Source organism: Vulpes vulpes, chromosome 4, assembly GCF_048418805.1.
Source record: "Vulpes vulpes isolate BD-2025 chromosome 4, VulVul3, whole genome shotgun sequence".
In the NCBI taxonomy this organism is placed as follows: Eukaryota; Metazoa; Chordata; class Mammalia; order Carnivora; family Canidae; genus Vulpes; species Vulpes vulpes.
The window spans coordinates 38,739,219-38,759,414 of NC_132783.1; the positions used below are offsets into that span (position 1 = coordinate 38,739,219).

A 20,196-nucleotide genomic window follows, 5' to 3' on the forward strand; every position below is an offset into this window, starting at 1 on the left:
CCTACATCTCTGCCTCTATCTCTCATGAATAAATAAATAAAATCTTTTTTAAAAAGGAATATTTATATAGAGATGTATTTTCATAATTTTTCTCACTATAGGGTTAAAAACTTCAGATATTTGCTTATGCTGTTTATCTACTGTACAGATCTGTATGACTTTACTAATGCTTCCCCACCACCACCACATAAATTGGAAGCATCTCAGTTTAAAGTCTATTTACCGGAATTCTGTGTATTCGTGGTAGTAGGTAGCTTCCATTTGTTCCACCTTTCATTCTAGATTCATTTTCCACACCTCTTCACCCTTCTCTCTGCCTTAGGAGGCTGGCTTCCAGCTATTGAGCTAATGGGAAGTTGTGACAAGTTATGGGAGGGAAAAAGTCAAGGGTATTTATCCTCTTGTATTCTTCCCTCAAAAATCATCTCAGGTTTGCTGAATTCCTCTACTGAAGGTTAACACTTCTCCCCAGAAAGCCTTCTCTAACTACTCTCTTTCCAGTTCCTAATCCCTTTGGCTCTAGGGTATGAAGAAGACATGCAAATGGCCAATAAGCACATGAAAAGATACTTGACATCATTAGTCTTTACTGAAATATAAATCAAAACCACAATGGAATACTACTTCACACCTAACTGTTGGCAAGGATATGGAAAATTTGGAAAGAAATTCTGACTCAAGGCTGGTAGGAATGTAAAATGATGCAACTTCTGTAGAAATCAGTTTAACAGTTTGGCAATTCCTTCAAAACATAAATGTAGTATTACATTATGACCAGCAATTCCACCCTTATGTAAATACCCAAAAGAATAGAAAACACTAACTCAAACAGATACATACTTGTATGCCAGTGTTTATAGCACTAATCAGAATGCCAAAAGGTGGAAACAACCCAAGTGTCTATCAACAGATGAATGAATAAACAGAATATAGAATATACATACAGTGTAATATTACTCAGCCATAAAAAGGAATGAAGTTCTGATGCATACTGCAGTGTGGATGAACCTTAAAAAGCTCATGCTAAATTGAAATAAATCAAACACAAAAGGACAAATATTCTGTGATTCCACTTAAATGAACTATCTGTTATAGGCAAATTCATGGAAACAGAAAGTAAATTAGTGTTATTAAGGGCTGAGAGAGGGGAGAATCTGAGTTTTTCTTAATGAGTACAGCGTTTCTATTTGAGATGATAAGAAATTTTGGAAATAACTAGTGGTGACAGTTGTATATCATTGTGAATGTACTTAATGCCATTGAATTGTACACCTAAAAATGGTTAAAATAGCAATTTTTAAAAAGTTCTAGGTTTGGGTATGTTCAGACTACCCTACTTTACACAGTTCATCTGAGCCCTACAATTTTTGGTCAAACAGTAGTAGAGACTCTTTCATAAGAGTTCTCATATCTTCTTCCCTTGTGAGTATTAAAAAAGAAAACAAACAAAACACAGTGATTTCCAAGCAACTAACAGGTTTTCTTCTAAGTAAAATCAGTGCACTGCAGCTGGCAGGGTCCTATTTTGAAAAGAGTAAGGAAGCCATGGTTGAACACTGTGAAAAGAAAGCAGAGGTACCAATTCTAGTTAGTACAGTTACAAATTATCTTTGCAAAAGTTTATGATTTTTATGTCAAACCCATATTTGGACTAGGAAATTTCTTACTTACAAAACAGTAGGTACTGATTGTAATTCTTCTGGTTTTACATCTTCTTTTAAGACCTAGTAAAAGAACTAAATTGGAAATCCAACAAATAAAAATATTAAATGGAATAGATTGTATCTCAATAAAATAAAATGGCTCTCAATATTTAATTCAACATGTAGCAAAATATCACTGAGCAACTGCAAGAAAGAAAAAAAATGAGCCTCTTAACCTAGTGTGTAACAGTATTAAAATCACCCATTTGACATATGAATTAGGACCAGAGTGTCTTTTATAATACAGATATGAAGAATTTACTCTATAATGTCCAAGTGTATTGAATATGTTGTCTAAAATGACATAGGAGAGGGCAAAACAGATCTGAGAATTACAGCTCATTTGTCTACCTGACAAAAATTGGAAAATATATGATCCTGTTTTATGTATGTATTCACTATTTCCTGTAATTACAATTGATTAGGGATTTATTGGTTTCTTTGTACTTACTACTTCATAGGGCTTTTGTATTTGGCCTAGCTTCCACATTAAATACACCAGGAAACTTTTAGAATCTGCCATTTCTTACCTAGCTAAAACATTGCTTTTCCCCTGAACAAGGCAAAAAAAAGAGGGCCACAAGATCTTAGTGTAATTAGGGTACCACATAGGGCTTCTCCTTCTAAGTCCTACTCAATCTCACTTGTCAGGTCATCTTTAATTCACCTTATGCTATAGGTTAAATTAAGCAGTGAGCTATTACATAATTAAGCACATCCAGATATTCTGAGAACAATGTCATGTCAGCATCAAGGAATGTCAGGTGTTCTCAGGTAATTGAAGTGGAGTCCTGAGTCTCTGAACTGTGTACTGCTGCTCCAAAGGGTGGGTCAGATTTTGTGCTGATCCTTGCTGCTGTGTGACTGAGTTTAACTTGACAAATCAAACAAATGCAGACTGCATAGTTAGTAGGGTTAATAGGAGTAGGAAGACTTCTGTATCAAAAGAAGGGTAAAGTCAATTCAGGCTTCGTGTAACATTTGAAATGAAAAAGATGGCAAGATATCATTCTTGTCTCACTGCAGAGATAATCATCTTTTTAAAACTCACATGAGAAACTGCACTTTGGTAAGCCAGAATTAGATTTCCTGGGCATAGAAGGAAAACATGCCAGCATGATCTGTACAGAAAGCACCATAAAAGACATCCCTTACAAAACTGAAAGGTGCTGAATTAATCTCAGACAGCCTGTGTATAAATCTGTGTATATTCAGATCAGTAGGGAGAGGCAGAGATAAATCCACCATCCAAATTATGGATTAAATAACCCATGAGAAGAATCATTGTTATATCCTTGAGCAGATTACTCAGATTAAAGGAAATTTTTATTTTTAACATTAATCAAATATTACCTAAGGAGAAATGTATGGTTTGTTTTGATACCATTACACTACCCCACTCCCAACATAAGGTCCAAGTCTCGTATCTCTGCTGGACAAAATACCATCATGCACTGACATCTTTCCTAGAAGTAAATTATAATGTTTAAGGAGAATGTTAACAGCACGGTAGCATGCTTTAATGTGTTATGGGGTTACTTTTTTTTCTCCCCTGTGGGGAAAGAATGTAGTAAGATCCAACTCTAGAGCTAGTGATGGCTATCAGACTGGAAAATGGCCAACAACATGGACCAGAACAAAATGAAACTCCAGCTGGTGTTTCTCTACCTTTACTAAGTCTTTTAGAAAAACACTAAATATTGTATTGTTGTATTAGTCACTGAAATGTGTAAGACCTAATAATTACCCTATCCAGATCATATTTTGTAGTTATAAGACCACAAGAATTTCATCCCTGCCAGTGTACCACATTCTGAAGGTTATCTAAGAAAGAAATTAATGAAATCTTTGCATTTCACTCTGTCTTGTCAACCCTTTAGAAAATATGAGGAACATCTTGTCTTTCCCTGAAAATGCCTTACTCTTGGCATAAAATTAGTGTTTTTCTTTTGTCATCAAAAGAAATACTCATCTGAGAACATAAGAGCCAGTCAGTGACAGTAATCAGCCATGTGTACTATTATTGCTATTATTCTTTCCTTTAAAACAAAACAATGCAAAAAAAAAAAAAAAAAGAAAGAAAAAAGAAAAGAGCCAAACATATATTTTCGAATAACAGTTGGTTCAGAAACCTAGACAAGAAATGATTTTGGTGGACGTTCTATGACTAAAGAGTGTGAGTGCCTGATAAATTCTACATACCCATGTAAGAATTAAAATTATAAAATGGCATGTTATCAACTGCAAATAATCATATTCGTAAAAGGAAAGCATGCCGTTGCAGCTATTTTTCTAAAAAAAATGACCGTCCATTTGTGTTTATTTACCCTCCTCTGGAAGCCAGTGTTATTTGGTTTGGGATGTTAGGTTGAAAGTCGGTCTGTACTACAGTAATGTAAGGCTTCCACATTGTCATCCCTTGGCAAGAGTGCTCAGAGGGGACCAGGTGACTCTGAAAACACTTTGAGCCAATTCAGTATATGTTGTCCCCACAGTAGACTTCTCTGGCTCCAGATAGTATCTACCTAGTCTTCAGATTAATATAATACTTTTAAACCTCTTTGTATGAGATCTCTTACCTGTCAGAAAATATATTAGGCCTCTTTATAATTGTGCCTTAAGCATTTTGGTAAAGAATGGGAAGTGAATCTCTTTTATGAGTTCCAAATATGCAAGGAATTCTTTCTTGGTCATTTTAGACCCATAAGCACTGGCTATGGTTAAAGTTGGCTTTCTTCCTGGCTTATTCTTTGCCTTCTTGTCAGCAAATGTTTTGGTCTGTGGGTTTATATCAGATTATAAGGAAACATTTTAGATATTAATGTGGCTTGAACACACTAGACATAATATGAGACCTACAAGTAACAGTGAAAAGTCTTCCATATAACTTTTGTTGAATGATGGAGTATAACTTACTTTAAAAGACCACCCAGCTAAAACTTGACCTATAGAGTCCCTGTTCTCATAGCTTTTCAAAGGATTTGTGAAGTAAAAAGCACCGTGGGAGCCTTAAAACACCTAACCAGACTTTGTTTTTTAAACATCTTTACTAGATGTATTATGTATACAGGCAGTTTTTAAAAAGACAGAGGGAACACATTTCCAATTTTCAGGAAAAACTGCCAAGTCATCTTCTGAATCTTGTGATCTCTGGCACCTTATATTCATGACCTGTCACAAGATGAAAGTTATCTTTTCTCAGTATGTGTTATTCTACGTACCCACCCTGCCCTCCACGGCCCACCATTTAATTAATTACTCCTTACCACAGGAATGTCTGTGGCTGATTAACAAACTAACCATAGTTGCCCTCCCACTTGACCTACAGAGGCTGGAACTTGGCTATGATCCATCATAGCCCCAACTGTTTTGAATCTGAGTTTTTATTGTATACATTCTTTTCAGAGCATAGTATACTATGTGTATAATATGGCCAGTGGCTAAGACACAGTATGGGTTTACTGTTCTAAGTTGTCTAGTATAAACACAAGTTGATAAATGATTTGTTGCTGAAATTCTGGTCCCAAATATCACAGATCAAAGGAAAATGTACCACAAGGCTCATTAGGGCTCCTGATACATGATGATATTAGATGATGGAATTTTATCAGAAGAGGCTTATCCTCTAATATAAGCCAGTATCCTTTTTTCCTATTAGAATAAGAACTGTTTTCAAAAAAACTTTGTCATGTCTAAAAACGTTTTCTATTTTCTTAATATCAGCTTTCCAAAAAAAAAAAAAATCCACATAGCCATTCTTAAGAGGCCTTCTTTGAAAGTATAAGCTATTGTTAAACCTAATCTGTAAATCTATAGGAAGATCCCAACTGCCATATGGATAAACACTAGATCCCAATTGCCATGTGGATAAACACAATCAACTATCATAAATTAAAAATTAGATTAGTATAAAGGAAAACTTTTAAACCAAGAGTCCATCATGAGTTTTAGAATTTGAACTAATTAAAATTACCTGTAAAGTGATGTACAAATGTGTCATTTTTTGAAAGAGAATAGATCCATAGTTTTCATCTAATTGCTCAAAGTATATGTAACCTAGTAAACAGTAGCACTTACTGTTTTATAAACAGTTCATAAATACTGTAAACCCTACCTGATACCCCATTTGGAGACAAATCTGCTATTTAAGTTTAAATCTGTATAAGGTATTGTAAATGGCTCTCCTATTAATGGATCAATTAGGGAAAGAGAAAAGAAAGAAGAAAACTAGCTTATACTATTTACTATGAATCAAGCACTTATACATACTATATCTAATCCAACAATACTCAAGTATACTACTCAATATATTACTACATATTAACAGGTGAGGACACTAAAGCCACAAAAGCTAAGTGACATACCCAGGATCCCACAGCTAACCAGTGGCAGAACCCTGACTCAAACTCTGTGTTAACTACAAAGTTCCTACATTTTTTTCTATACCACCCAGTCTGTTTGAATGAAATAGTGAATTATCTCACATTCTCAACTAGTGATGACAAATTATATAGAAAATTATTGTTTGTCTTATCACCTTGCTAACTAGGTCTGGAATTCCCTCATCCCTACTCCCCACCTGTCTTAACTCAGATCACCAGTACCTCATGCCTGACTTGCAATCCCGTTCCCCCAGTTTTGCCCCACAACTAGGGCAAGCTTTTGAAATGTAAACTGATCCTTGTCAAAATGTCTCTGTGACTTTCTGTTGCCTTCAAAATAAAATTCAAATCCTACTCACGATTTACAAGACCCTTCATGATCTGGACTCTGCTTTGTGAAACAAGCTCATCCCTCACAGCTCTTCCCTTAGCCTCTTAGGTTCCACTGCAAGAACTACTTGTATTTCTTTATGTACTATCTTTTTGTATTTCTCTCTACTTGGAGCATTCTTCCTACTTCTGTTCACCTAGGTAATTCCCATGTGTCTTAAAAGACTGTTTATATACCATTTCTTCAAGGAACTCTATCTTAACTCCTCAAGTCTGGGACTAAGTATAAGTACCCTTGCCAAGGGCTCATAGGATACTTTTTTACTTTTATAATGACAATGGCACCACTATCATATATAGAATTTCTGTGTGTTTTATTTAAAAACCCATCCTTCCTTTAGCGACACACAGCAACAGGTAAGGACACAAAGTTTGGAAGAGAAAAGAGGGGCTACATTTCATGCTGCATTTACCTCTTTTCCAGGTTCTCTCATGCAAGACATAATTTGTACAACTATAAATGATGGCTCTATATAGCATTTATCAAATGGCATTTTAATTGCCTCTTCACTTCTCTGTATCCCCAACTAAACTCCAAGCTCACTGAGGACAAGGATTATATTCATTGTACTCCTGGCTCCTGGCATAATGCCTTTGAAGTAGAAAGCACTTGATAAATATTTGATGTTTGAATTAATGACTAAGTTAATGAATGAGCACATGAAAAATAATAATTTACTATAGACTGAACATATGCAGAAATTAGTGAAAAGGGGAAGGCAAAAGAAAAAATAATAATATCAACTACTAGTTTAATTCAAGAAAACAAACATTAAGTTCTTATGGTTCTTTCTGATGGAAAGTTCTTTCTGATGGAAACTTTTTTTTTAATAATAAATTTATTTTTTATTGGTGTTCAATTTGCCAACATACAGAATAACACCCAGTGCTCATCCTGTCAAGTGCCCCCCTCAGTGCCTGTCACCCATTCACCCCCACCCCCTGCCCTCCTCCCCTTCCACCACCCCTAGTTTGTTTCCCAGGGTTAGGAGTCTTCATGTTCTGTCTCCCTTTCTGATATTTCCTACCCATTTCTTCTCCCTTCCCTTCTATTCCCTTTCACTATTATTTATATTCCCCAAATGAATGAGACCATATAATGTTTGTCCTTCTCCGATTGACTTATTTCACTCAGCATAATACCCTCCAGTTCCCTGATGGAAACTATTATGAGGAAACAGAAAGGAGAAAGACATGGTCTCTTGCCATCAACAACTTCTAGTTAGGAAGATAAGACATGTATACAACCAATTAAAACTCAAAGCAGAATGTAGCATGTGCTGTGTGAAATTTATAATTAAAGTTCTAGAAAATCAGTGAGAAGGAAGAAATTTCTTCCAGTTAAATGAAGTTCCTTCATGGAGAAGATGATAATACACCTTGAATTATGAGTAGAATTTCAGTAATGAAATGTCTTGGGAGGAGAGCCATCGTCAGGAGGGAATATTCCAGACAAAGCAAATAGCACATGCTGATTGGAAAGCAAGGGCTTCTTTGAAGAGCATTTTTTTAGCTACAGACAAGTCTGGAAAGATAGGTGAGGAGTCTGGATACAGATGGCTTTGAATACTATACTGAGGAGTTTACGTTTAGCAATGGGGCACTATTAAAGGTTTTTAAGAAGAAAAGTGATACTATATCAGCTGTATTTTAGAAAGTCATTTGGCAAATTATTTTTGGTGTCTTCCCTCTCCTTTGCCCTTGATCGCAATAAAATATAAATTTTTAAACACCAAAAACTAGAGACCAGTTAAAGAATTTCTCTATGTTCCCAGTCTATTTCCATGCTAGGTTCTTCCCAGATTCTGCCTTTATGCTGATCTTGTCTTAAGCTTGCAATCTCCCACTGTCTAAATAGTTTCTAAGCCCCCGTTTAGCAAAGCTATCATGGCTGTGGAGAAAAGGAAACAGGAGTTTGTCTGAGAATTATAGGCAAAGCCCTGCAACTTTCCAAAGAACATAGGGGAAATGGCCTCACTGCTTTTATTATATGATTCAAGGCATCTGGTAGCATTCTGTCACTATCTTCTCTTACTTTATTCAGGACACGGAAAGACTGTCTTCTCATTAATTTCTAATTTACATGTAAATAGATGCATGTATTTATATAAAGAATAAATAAGCATAAATCTAAAATGAAGAATTTCTTTTGTCCTTAAAATACAAAGAAACTTTTTTTTAATACTTCTTTTTTTTTTTTTTTTAATTTATGATAGTCACAGAGAGACAGAGAGAGAGAGGCAGAGACACAGGCAGAGGGAGAAGCAAGTTCCATGCACCGGGGCCCGACGTGGGATTCGATCCCGGGTCTCTAGGATCGCGCCCTGGGCCAAAGGCAGGCTCTAAACTGCTGCGCCACCCAGGGATCCCAAAATACCAAGAAACTTTAGATAATATTATCAAAATGAAATTTTCCGTAAGGACTTTTGGATATTATATATTGTCCTTCCTGACTATAGAGAAGCAAGCCATTCCTTGGAAAGGATCCACAGATCTTGAATCACCTTGCCTGAGGGCAATAGCCCTTAGAAAGAAAAAAGTCTACACAATAGTGTTAGGGGGGTCTCAGGATTTCTGAGGGTCTCCCAAATTGCTCTGTGTAGGCAGCAGAGTGCCAGGCAAATGGAAAAGGAAAAACTAAAAGCACAAGAACCATTTAGGAACTAATCCAAGAGTAATTAGGATCTAAAATGGAGTAGGAGCAGAGGAACGGAAAAAAGGAATGGATCCAAGACAAGCACAGAGAGAACTGACACAGCTTTGTGACTAAATGAACATGGAGTCAAAGTCAAAAGTCAAAAATAACCTTAAAAAACTTTAAAAGTCAAAGATAACCTTAAAATTTCCAGATTGGGTTTTGGTGGTGGTCGGGGCAGGGGGGCAGCGGGGACTGCTGATACCTTCAACAGAGATAGGAAGAGAAAGTAGATTTAGAGAGACTGTGATGAATTTTAGACATAGGGAGTTTGAAGTGCTAATGGGACAGGAGTATGAAAACATCAGTTAAGGATTTAGAAGTTCAGACTAGAATTCAAAGAGTTAAAACAGAATGTGTATACGTACAATCCTTCCACATATGAAATAAGCACCTTAGTATTTTACAATACAATAAAAAGTAGGGTTTTTCATTCTTGTAATTAAATTTAATAGCTTATAAATGCATTATTCCAGAATGGAAGACAAATTCCAGGTAATCGGCTTAACAATAGACTGCCAAAAGACCCTTTAAAGATGCTTAAATTTGTTTCAAGAAACTGTATAAATCCATTGTCTCCATTATAAACTAGCTTACAAATTTATTTTTTTAAGATTTTATTTATTTATTTGAGAGAGAGAGAGAGTGAGAGAGCACAAGTGGCCAGGAGTGGAAGAAGCTAGAGAAGCAGGCTCCCCGCTGAGCAGGGAGGCTGAGGTGGGGTTCTATTCCCAAGACCCTGGGAACAAAAGACCCAGGCTGAGGTGGGGTTCATTCCCAAGACCTGAGCCAAAGGCAGTCGCTTAACCGACTGAGTCACCCAGATGCCCCTAGCTTATAATTTTTTTTTTAAATTGCTTTAGAGCACATGATTGGTAGAGGACATCAACAAAGAAAACAAGAGATCAAAGGAAAATGGAAGAGGAAGAAAGGAAAACATTTTGACATGTGAGGAGGAAAAGGACTATTATTGGGATTTCAACAAAGCAAACAATGAAAAAAAAGTTGCATTGACTTATAGTATGCTGAGATATCATGCACCTTCAGGAAATTTTTTTTTAAGATTTGTTTATTATAGAGTGTGTGCATAAGTGGGGAGAGGGGCAGAGGAAGAGGGAGAGAAAGAATCTCAAGCAGACTCTGTACTGCACCAAACTTGATGTGGGGCTCAGTCTCATGACCCTGAGATCATGACCTGAGCTGAAACCAAAAGTCAGATGCTTAACTGACTATGCCACCCAGGCACCCCTGCCTTCAGGAAATATCTAGTTTTGTTACCATTTCTAATCAAAATGTATACTTTAAAAAATTTAAATTATCTTCCTTTAACCCCCATGAGATTTCTTAGACTTACATATAAGAAAGACAACGAAGAGGGCAGCCCGGGTGGCTTATTGGTTTAGCGCTGCCTTCGGCCCAGGTGTGATCAAGTCCCACGTCGGGTTCCCTGCATGGAGCCTGCTTCTCCCTCTGCCTGTGTCTGTGCCTCTATCTCTCTCTCTCTCTGTCTCTCATGAATAAATAAATAAAATCTTAAAAAAAAAAAGACAAATTTATCATTGCACATGAAAATATTAACTTACTTGTTTTTCACAAACAAATGGCCCACATACCACTAGAAATTGCCAAGCTTCTTGAGAGAACAGTGGCTGAGAAGTCATGTGGAGCCCAAGAGTAGAAAGTAGAACTTCCACTGCATCCTTTTCAAATGATTTTATCTATTTCAGTTCCTGAACTATGGAAATTAACTGGAAATAAAATTAACTGTCATCTGACTACTCTGTGGACTTCTACAGCAAAATTATTACACAAGAGTTTATTATTTACATATTCATAAACTTCATCATCAATATTTTTGTATAAATTGTTTTTCTTATGTAGATACCTTTTAAAAACATAAGTTTTAGAAATCTTACCTCTTTCAACTTAAAAGAGTTGAGCAAAGACTCTATTAGTAAAGGATAAGAGAAAATAATATTTGACTCTTACCAGATCCAATTAGTTTCCTTACTATTTTCCTAAAATCCTTTTTTCCTTCTCTGCTGGCAATAAAGCAGTTTAACCAGTGCCAAGCATACTTCCTAACACACTGTAGATGCTCAAAAAGCATTTCTTGAATGAATGAATCAGTTCTTCAGTAGATATTAGAGCAAATTCTGTGTATTAGGCACTCTTCTGGGCATTAGAGAAACAGTAATAAGTAAAACAAAGTCTCTATTTTCATGGAGCTTACAATATACTTACAATTATAGTCAGTAAATATATATCAAGGGGTTATAAATGCTGAAATAGAAAATAAAGTAGGATGAGGGGAAAGAAGGCTAGTGGCTTATTTTCTTTATAAGATGATCAGGAAAGCCCTTATTTGGAATGAGATGGAAAGCCACTAGAACATGGGAAACAATGATGATCTGACTTTTTTATTTTATTTTATTTTATTTTATTTTATTTTATTTTATTTTATTTTATTTTATTTTATTTTTAAGATTTTATTTCTTTATTCATGGGAGACATAGGCAGAGGGAGAAGCAGACTCCATGCAGGGAGCCCGAAGTGGGACTCGATCCCAGGACTCCAGGATCACGCCCTAGGCCGAAGGCAGATGCTCAACCTCTGAGCCACCCAGGCATCCCATGACTTTTATTTTAATAGAATCATTATGGTTGCCATATAGTGAAAGACTTTAGGTGATGAGGAGAGAAGCAGTCAGACAAGAAGTTATTGCTATAATCTAAGATGTGATGAGATTAAAGAGGCTGAAAATGGGGAGTGGAGGAAGGGTTTGCAGGTTGGCAGCTCATGTAGGACCTCATAGATAAAAGTAAAGACTTTAGATTTTATTCTGAAAAAAAATAATAAAACCAAGAGCCATTAAAATGCTTTGAAAAGAGAGGTTATATGATCTAACATTTTTAAAGGATCACTCATGTTGTGTGGTGAATAGACCACTGGAGCAAGGATGGAAGTAGGAAAGACCAGTTAGAATAATATGTGGTGTAATCTATTTAAGAAATAATGATTGCTTGGGCTTGTGTGGCAATAGCAGAGGTGGTGAGAAGTGATTATGTTCTCAGTATGTTTTGAAAGTTAGAAACTACATGATGCTTTGGTAGAAAAAAGAAATATATATCCATATTTGTTGCTTATATAGCTGGAAGAGTAAAGCTGCTATTTCCTGATATGTGTGGAAGACTTCAGCAGAAGTTTAGAGGTAGAGATAAAAGCAGAAATTAAGTGTTTTCCTTTGAAACTGTTAAGTTTGGAAAACTTAACTAGAGATATTGAGGAAAGAGAGTCATGAGTTTAGAGTTCAGGGAAGAGGCTAAAGACATAAATTTAAAGGCATTAGTGTACAGATGAGACTTAAAGCCATGGACTAGATATCACTTAGTGGAAGAATGGAGATGGAGAAGAGAACTCAGAAAACAGCAATGGGACAGAAGTCATGAAGACAAGGAAAATATACCAAAGCAGACTGGAAAGATCAGCTAGTGAGGTAAGAGAACTAGGAGAGGTTGACCTACTGAAAGCCAATGGAAGAGAGTTTTGAAAAGAGTAAGGTATAATCAAATGTGTCAGATAATGCTGATGGGTCAAATCAGATCCAAATTGAGTCTTAAAAATTGAATTTGGCAGTGTGACAAAGTGGATATTCTTGCTGACCTTTTTAAGTGTATTTTAGGGGAGTGATAGAGACAAAAGTCTGATTGGAATAGATTCAAGAGAGAATAGGCTTTCTGCAAAGAAATGAAGAGATAGAATAAATATATATATTACAGGAGGCTAAAAGACATCCATTAGTCACAATGTATGAACCTTGTTTGGATCCTGAGGCAAATAAACATTGTAAATATAGATAAGTAGGGGATGGATGAATGGATAGATGAATGGAGGAAAAGATAACATTTATGAAGTAATTGTAAATTTGAACACTTACTAAATTATATTAAGGGATTATTATTAATATTTTCTAGGTGTGATAATGGTACTGTGGTTATATCTTTTAAGTATTTTTATTTCAAAGATACATATTTATGTACTAAATGATATATGGGATTTACATCAAAATAATGGATGTGGTCAAAAGGAGTGGGTAGGAGGAACAAATGAAATAAATTGTCTGAGTTGTAATTGTTCAAACTGGGTTTTGGGTACCTAGGAGCTCATTATACCATTCTTGTCTATTTTTATATAGATCTTTGACATTTTTCCTAATAAAAAGAGAGAATGAGAAGAGATAAGATGGAAACGGAAACTGTATAGGAAACCAAAAATTAAAACAAGAAAACTACAGCTATTTAGAAAAAAACTACAATTAATTTATATATCCCCTTATGTAACACAAACTATTTTTTTTAAAAATTTTTAAAGATACAATCTTTATACTACCAAATTTCCCAATTGTGTTTCTAATTGGAATCACAAAAAATAACCCCTTCAAATGATCAAGACCCTTATTAATGACCTCAGAATTTCTTAAATAATCAGAACAAGACAGCACTTGGGTTATTTTTAACAAAAGGCCACACTGTACTCTAAATATAGAAATTATCCCATATTTTATTTGTCATATTTTTTCATCCCACACTTATTGAGTTGTCCAGCCAAACTTAGAAATAGGTATATAATTTGCATGAAGTACCAGTCCAGCCCCAATGACACAGTGTCAGAAATATTAAATGGACACCATATTTTCAGAATTGCAGGAGTCAAGAGGATACATAGGATTAATATAGCATCAAACTCGTATCCATAAAACCAAGAAAATGAAATTACTACAGCTTTGCATTATAGGATAATTCACCAGTTCCCTTATTCAGTTCTATGTCCAACTAAAAGTAGTATTTCCATATCCCAAATTTAGCAGTATTTGGATGGAAAGGAATGGACAAATAAAATGGAAGAGAAAAAGACCTCAGTTTGAGCTTCACTAGAGTGTTAGTCAATTTATGGCAATTGTCCAGTTCCCCATACAGACTTAAACTCACAAGGCCAAAGTTTCACATCAAGAAACTTAATTGTCCTACAATGTGCTCCTTTCAGAATCTTGCAGAAGCCAAATTTTCTTAGCTGCCTGTGGGTTCTACCAAACCTGCGTCCTAGGACACCCAATAAGAAACAACATGATCCTGTTCTGTGCTTCTCTTAAATATTAGCCATACTCAGCCTTAATTTCTTGGCCTTAGTTAAGCTACACTACTCTGTGGCAGGTCAAAATATCCCTTTCCTCCACTTATTCTCCTCCTATAATAGAACTTGACTTCCGTGGACAAACATGCCAGCCTCTTAATTCAAGCTAAGATGAAAGACAGAGAAAACAAAAGGGAGTGCCACCCATAAGGGCCTGCCACTTTCAGACAGTGCTGTTTTGAGGTGTGTCTGACTAAACCCTAGAAATGAAAAGAACCACCAGATTCTACTAACCAGAGGAATGACAAAAATGTAAGAGCTTTGCCTTTTCCACATGGGAATATTTCCCATAAGAAATGCAGCCACCTTGCCATTTATGAGTCCCCAAATTCTATTCCAGCAAATATCAAACCCTGCCAACTCCATATGGAATGTTGACCTATAGATCTCAGCTGGTTGTGCAGAACCCCATTCTCTCCACATAGGACTTGGTCTCACAAATCCCAACCCTGCAAACATGACAGCATTTTTAGTGCAAAGTAACTTGCTCTCCACACAAGACTATACCTGCTAAAATTGTAGTTTGAGATCTCAGACAAACCTGACCAGCAAATGAATCCCATTACCTAGTTAAATTATCCTAAATGCTAGCTATACAATAGAATCACCTAGGAGTCTTTAAAACAAACAAACAAAGAACCTGATGTTGGAGCTACATCCCAAGAAATTCTACTTATTACTGATCTAGAGTGGGTCTTGGGTATCACTGTTTACTAAAAGCACCCAGAAGATTCTGAGAGCTCTATAACCACTGGTCCAATATGACATCCTGCCACTTCTGCCAAGGATATTGCTCAGTGAGTCTAGGTTTGTGACTTCTCTTTGAGGTCAGGCCTCTCCCAAAGCTACAGCTGCAAGCTACCTTAGATCCTTAATCCCTGAAGTCCAGTACCCTGTGTGTTAACACCCTAACCCTGCCAAAGCCCTGCCAGATGAAGAGTTAAAGATGGATGAGACCCTGAACTCTACTTGCCTGGTTCTCCTCTGTTCTACCACATATCTTCTCCATAAATGGCATGGCTTTTTTTCACATGGTGGAAACCACCCCTGTACATAGCCCTTTCTTTCCTCCCTTTCAAACTATAGCCACAGAGTGTATTATCTGATCAACAAAGTGGCCATCACATCTGGGTTCCCAATCCCTTCAAGCATCAAGAAAAGAGGGCTGGAGAGGGGGGAACAGCTCCCTTAGCCCCTGTTGAATTCAGAGGTACCCTGAACTTCTGCTTGTGTAATAGCCATACTACTTGTTGTTTGTTAGTTACTCTCTCCACTGATCTATAAGCACTGCAAAAGCTGGAACAATGCCTAGTACTCAGTAGGTGCTCACTAAAACATTTGATAAATAAATGAATAAATGGAAAAGAGGAACCGCTGCCATGGTAGGAGTGGAAAAGATGCAGACCTGCTTTCACTGTTAGGGGCCAGTATTTAACATGGGTGATTGCAGCCACAAGCAGAGCAGAACTCAAAATCCTTATCTGAAAACTCAACATTGACACTTTTTCTTTACTTAAGCACAGCCTTGCTTTTCAAGGCACCTAAACATTTGCCATCTCCTTGTATTCTGTTTCTACTTTTCTTCTTAGACCCCCCCGTGTAGCAACACCCTAATTGTTCCAAAGTGCTCTGTTCTGCCCACTTTGCGTTTACCGTTTCCAGCTCAACAGCAACCTAGTTGTTATGTCCCTCCTTACAACTGTGGGCACTCTTTCTAGCTCTACAGCATAGTTTCAGAGAGATTAAGTTAAATGTACAATAAGAAGTCCTTCCTTACTTGTTTCTGACTTGTACGGTCTTTTGAAAGCACTGAATGCTAAGACTTCTTTATCATAAGACTTTTTCAGTAATGGTATGTTTATCTTAGAGTTACGGCCTACATGGTAATTGTATTGTTACATGTGAGAGAATGAAGCAAAGATGTTTCAGTAATCATATGGTTCCAGGGACTATGCTACCTGCACTTGACTCAGAGCAGATGAATCTAGCACCTCTGCTCTTAAGGACTAAGGTTCAAAGAGAAATACGCAAGAATAGTATGAAGACCAGTTCACATTAGCAGTCTAGCTCACTTGATAACTTTTTGAAATACAGAAGCACTGTTTTTCTTCAACATTAATTACTACTAAAGATGCCTTCAGGTGGCTAAGAGTATAGGATCTGAAATATCAATAGCCATTGAATCTACTAAAGCACCGCAGAGAACAATGGAAAAGATCAGTGGGATCAGCAGCATTAAGATCCATTTCTGTGAGCAGTTTTGAAGATTGTTAAAAATCTCAGTCCAGCAATATCCAATCCATCTACTTACTGATACCTTTATCTTTTTGCCTTATGTAGTATGTCTCAAAATATTGTACTCGGACTACCTGCATTAGAATCTAGGGGTGTTTATTTAAGACAACAACCAGCACCACAACAAAAACACATTCTTGAGACCCAGATCAATAAAGCAGAATCCCCAGTGTTGAGGCCTTGAACTTATCCTGACCAAAACATTCAGCTTTTGAACCATAAAGTCTAGACTGCTTACTTGAGGCTTCAAATATTCCCAACAGCACGGGCAGCAGGTATTCATTTTTCTTGAGGGATCTGAGATCAGATTATGACAAAATAATTGAAAAGAACATGAGGACACAAATACTCAAGGATTAGAATAGAATAGAATAGAATAGAATAGAATAGAATACCACGAAGGGGAGGGAATGGAAATAAAATGCCAGAGTCCCAGAAAGCCCTTCTTTTCTTCATTCTTTTGCTTCAGGTTGTATGTCATTTGTCATAGTTTAGTTCAGTCCAACATGCATATATTGATTGAGCTCATGTTATGTTCCAAGCACTAGGGATAAAAAGAAACAGAACAGGCTCACTGTCCTAGGGGAGTTTACAGTTTGGTAAATGAAGCAGGCTCTAAAATGGGTAATTTAAATAAACACGGTAAGCAAAAGACAGAGATTTGCCCAAGGAATTTTGGGGGCTAAGAAGAGAGGTTTGTACTGGAGACTTAGCATGTAGAGAAGAAATTGAGTAGAGAAATAAGTAGAAATTAGGCAGATGGGGGAAGGTGAGGGGCTTTTGAAGAAGAACTAAAGGATATCCAGGAGTTGGTAGGAAATAGTACGTGTTCCCAACAAAGGGTAACCTGCACAACCAAACTGCTCTGAATCCTAAAGTGATCTCATTTCTATCAGGATTGACAAGTAATTCAGGACTTTTTTATCATAAGGGCAAAGGAATGGAGAAAGATAACCAATGATCCTGGTAGGTAGATGTGGGCCAACTCAGGAAGATATATGTATGTCTTGTTAACCTTTCGAAGTCCTATTTTGTTAGCCATCTAGAAGACCTCTTAGATCAATTCTTCAAATTCATTCCCAAGTTTGTGGTCTCAAACTGTTCATTGAAGTTGCTCCAGAAACATGTTACAAGTTTATGGACTCTCTCTTGGACATAATACATGGAATTGCAATAACTAATAAATTGACAGTAATGTCACAAATTGTTCAGTATAGATTTGGGAATATTTTAACTATCACTGGAAGAATACATGAAAAATAGTAATATTAATGACCTCTGGAGAGGGAAACTGAGAAGACAGGAAGGAGGAATTTACTTCTCACTGTAATACTATTTGAATATTTACCATGTATATTTACTGTCTGTTCTGACAAGTTTAAAAAGAGAACTAAAGAGACACATTTATTCCATAGTATAAAGGAGCTGTCAATATGTTAAATGGTGATTTGATTTATATTAAAAACTCGATTAATGATATTCATTGATACATCAGTGATAGTATTATTAAAGTAGTTTCGTCTTTCACAGCTTGAGAAAAAAATGGAATAGGAGAAATAGAGATTTTGTATATCCTCTATAAATTTGGCCTTTTTTTTTTCTTAGTTTGCAGCTCATCTTGTGAAGATGAAATATCCAAGAATCTGCATTTTAGATGGTGGCATTAATAAGATCAAGCCAACAGGCCTCCTCACCGTCCCATCTCCTCAAATATGAAGAACCAGGACTGTGACTGTGAAAAGGACAGAGTGATATCAGCCCTCAACAGCACAATCTTCATAGCCTCACCACTCTAAAACAGCTAGACTTCCACATTGCGGCATTGCCATAAAGTTTTGTCCTGAAGCTTTTTTTTTTTTTTAATCTCATAACCCACACGTTCAGCTATCCAGGCAACAAACTTGACTGTACATGTATTGCTGAAAGAATTTCCTTAACAGTGAAATCCGATCATGTATTTTTACCACAGTGCAACACAAAGCCAGAGGAATTCAGCTGACAAGGCAGATTTAGCATTATCAAGAAATCTCAGTTGCACTGAAAAATCTGTCTCCCATTGCACTGAACAGACAGTCCTAACAAAGGTATTATTTAAAACCATAGACTGAATGAAGGTTGAAGTCATCTTTCCATGATAATGAAAAGTAAAAAGCTATTCACAATATATTCCTTATAAGTGAATGCTATATTTAGTGACTCATTTTTGGCCCAAACAGATTGTGTGTGTGTGTGTGTGTGTGTGTGTGTGTGTGTGTGTGTGTGTGTGTGTATGGTTTGTTGAGAAGAATTTAGCCCACTGAAAAAAGTAATAATAATTTACTTCCAGCAAAATGAAAGTCAGAAACCATTCACATTAGATAGAACATTTATTTATCACCTATAGCAGAGAAACCCAAAATAAGAGTGACTTAAACCAACTGGAACTGTACTTCTCACATTAAAGTCTCCATAATGAGTCTAGGGCTAGTATACTGGTTGTATAATCATTAAGAATTCAGGTATCAGGCAGCCCAGGTGGCTCAGCAGTTTAGCACAGCCTCTGGCCCAGGATGTGATCCTAGAGACTCGGGATCGAGTCCCCACATCAGGCTCCCTGCATGGGGCCTGCCTCTCTCTGCCTGTGTCTCTGCCTCTCTCTCTGTGTTTGTCTCTCATGAATAAATAAATAAAGTCTTTTAAAAATTAAAAAAAGAGAACTCAGGTATCTGTACATTGCTTTATCACCCTCAGTACATGGTTTCTGTCTCATGGATCAAGATGGCTGCTCAGCTCACACCATCACATATGCCATTTAGAAGGAAGGGAATGAAGGAGGAATGAGAGGGTGTGGGAGAAGCAAAGAAAAAGGGAGGGAGCATAGAAGAAAGGAGAGAAGGAAAAGAATGTTCTTTCTCTTTAAGGGCACAAACCAGAAGTTGCACATATTACTTCTGCTTATATGCCATTAGACAGAACTTAGACATGTGGCCACACTTAGCTGTAAGAAAACAGGGAATATAGCCTTTGGCTGAGCAATCATTTACCCAGGTAAAAATTTTATTTTTTTGAGCTTTAATTATTTAAAAAATTTATTAAACATTTATTATTAAAATTTTTATTATTTACTGTGTGGGAAGAGGAAAACTTATATTGAAGATAATTAGCACCCTATACCACATTATTCTAAAAATTAAGTAGTGTACTTCATTGAATCTAAGACATGTCATAATTGTATATACTATAAAGAAAGAAAAAATGCAGCCAATTTAACTGGACATACCATCAATTATAAGATGCATTACCATTTCAGAAATGTGAAAAAATATCCATCTTAGAATTATTGAAATATAGCATCTTTCTTGACTATCTTCAATTTTAACTGAACAGTGGTGGGGTTTTTTTTCCTCTTTAACTTATATTCCTCTTCAGTGTTAGGACTACTAGATGTAGAACATTTCAATAAGAGCCTCAATTCAACTCTAGCTGTGCTTTTATTTCTATAGGTTTTGGTTTTTTGCATCTACTTTTTTAGTGAGATAAAATTTACATACAATGAAATTCA

At 36.4% G+C, this 20,196-nt stretch overlaps 1 protein-coding gene across 4 annotated transcripts in view; it reads left to right on the forward strand.

The window, feature by feature from the left end:
• The window catches only part of TBCK (TBC1 domain containing kinase), a 219,810-nt gene extending 200,464 nt beyond the window's left edge, over nucleotides 1-19,346 (forward strand). For all 4 annotated transcript variants that reach the window (XM_026017616.2, XM_026017615.2, XM_072755530.1 and 1 more), the window contains one exon: nucleotides 18,261-19,346. In XM_026017616.2, the coding sequence (XP_025873401.1) occupies nucleotides 18,261-18,371 (111 nt within the window). In that variant the 3' untranslated portion in view covers nucleotides 18,372-19,346. The remainder of the gene's footprint in view (nucleotides 1-18,260) is intronic.
• The last annotated feature ends 850 nt before the right edge of the window (nucleotides 19,347-20,196 follow it).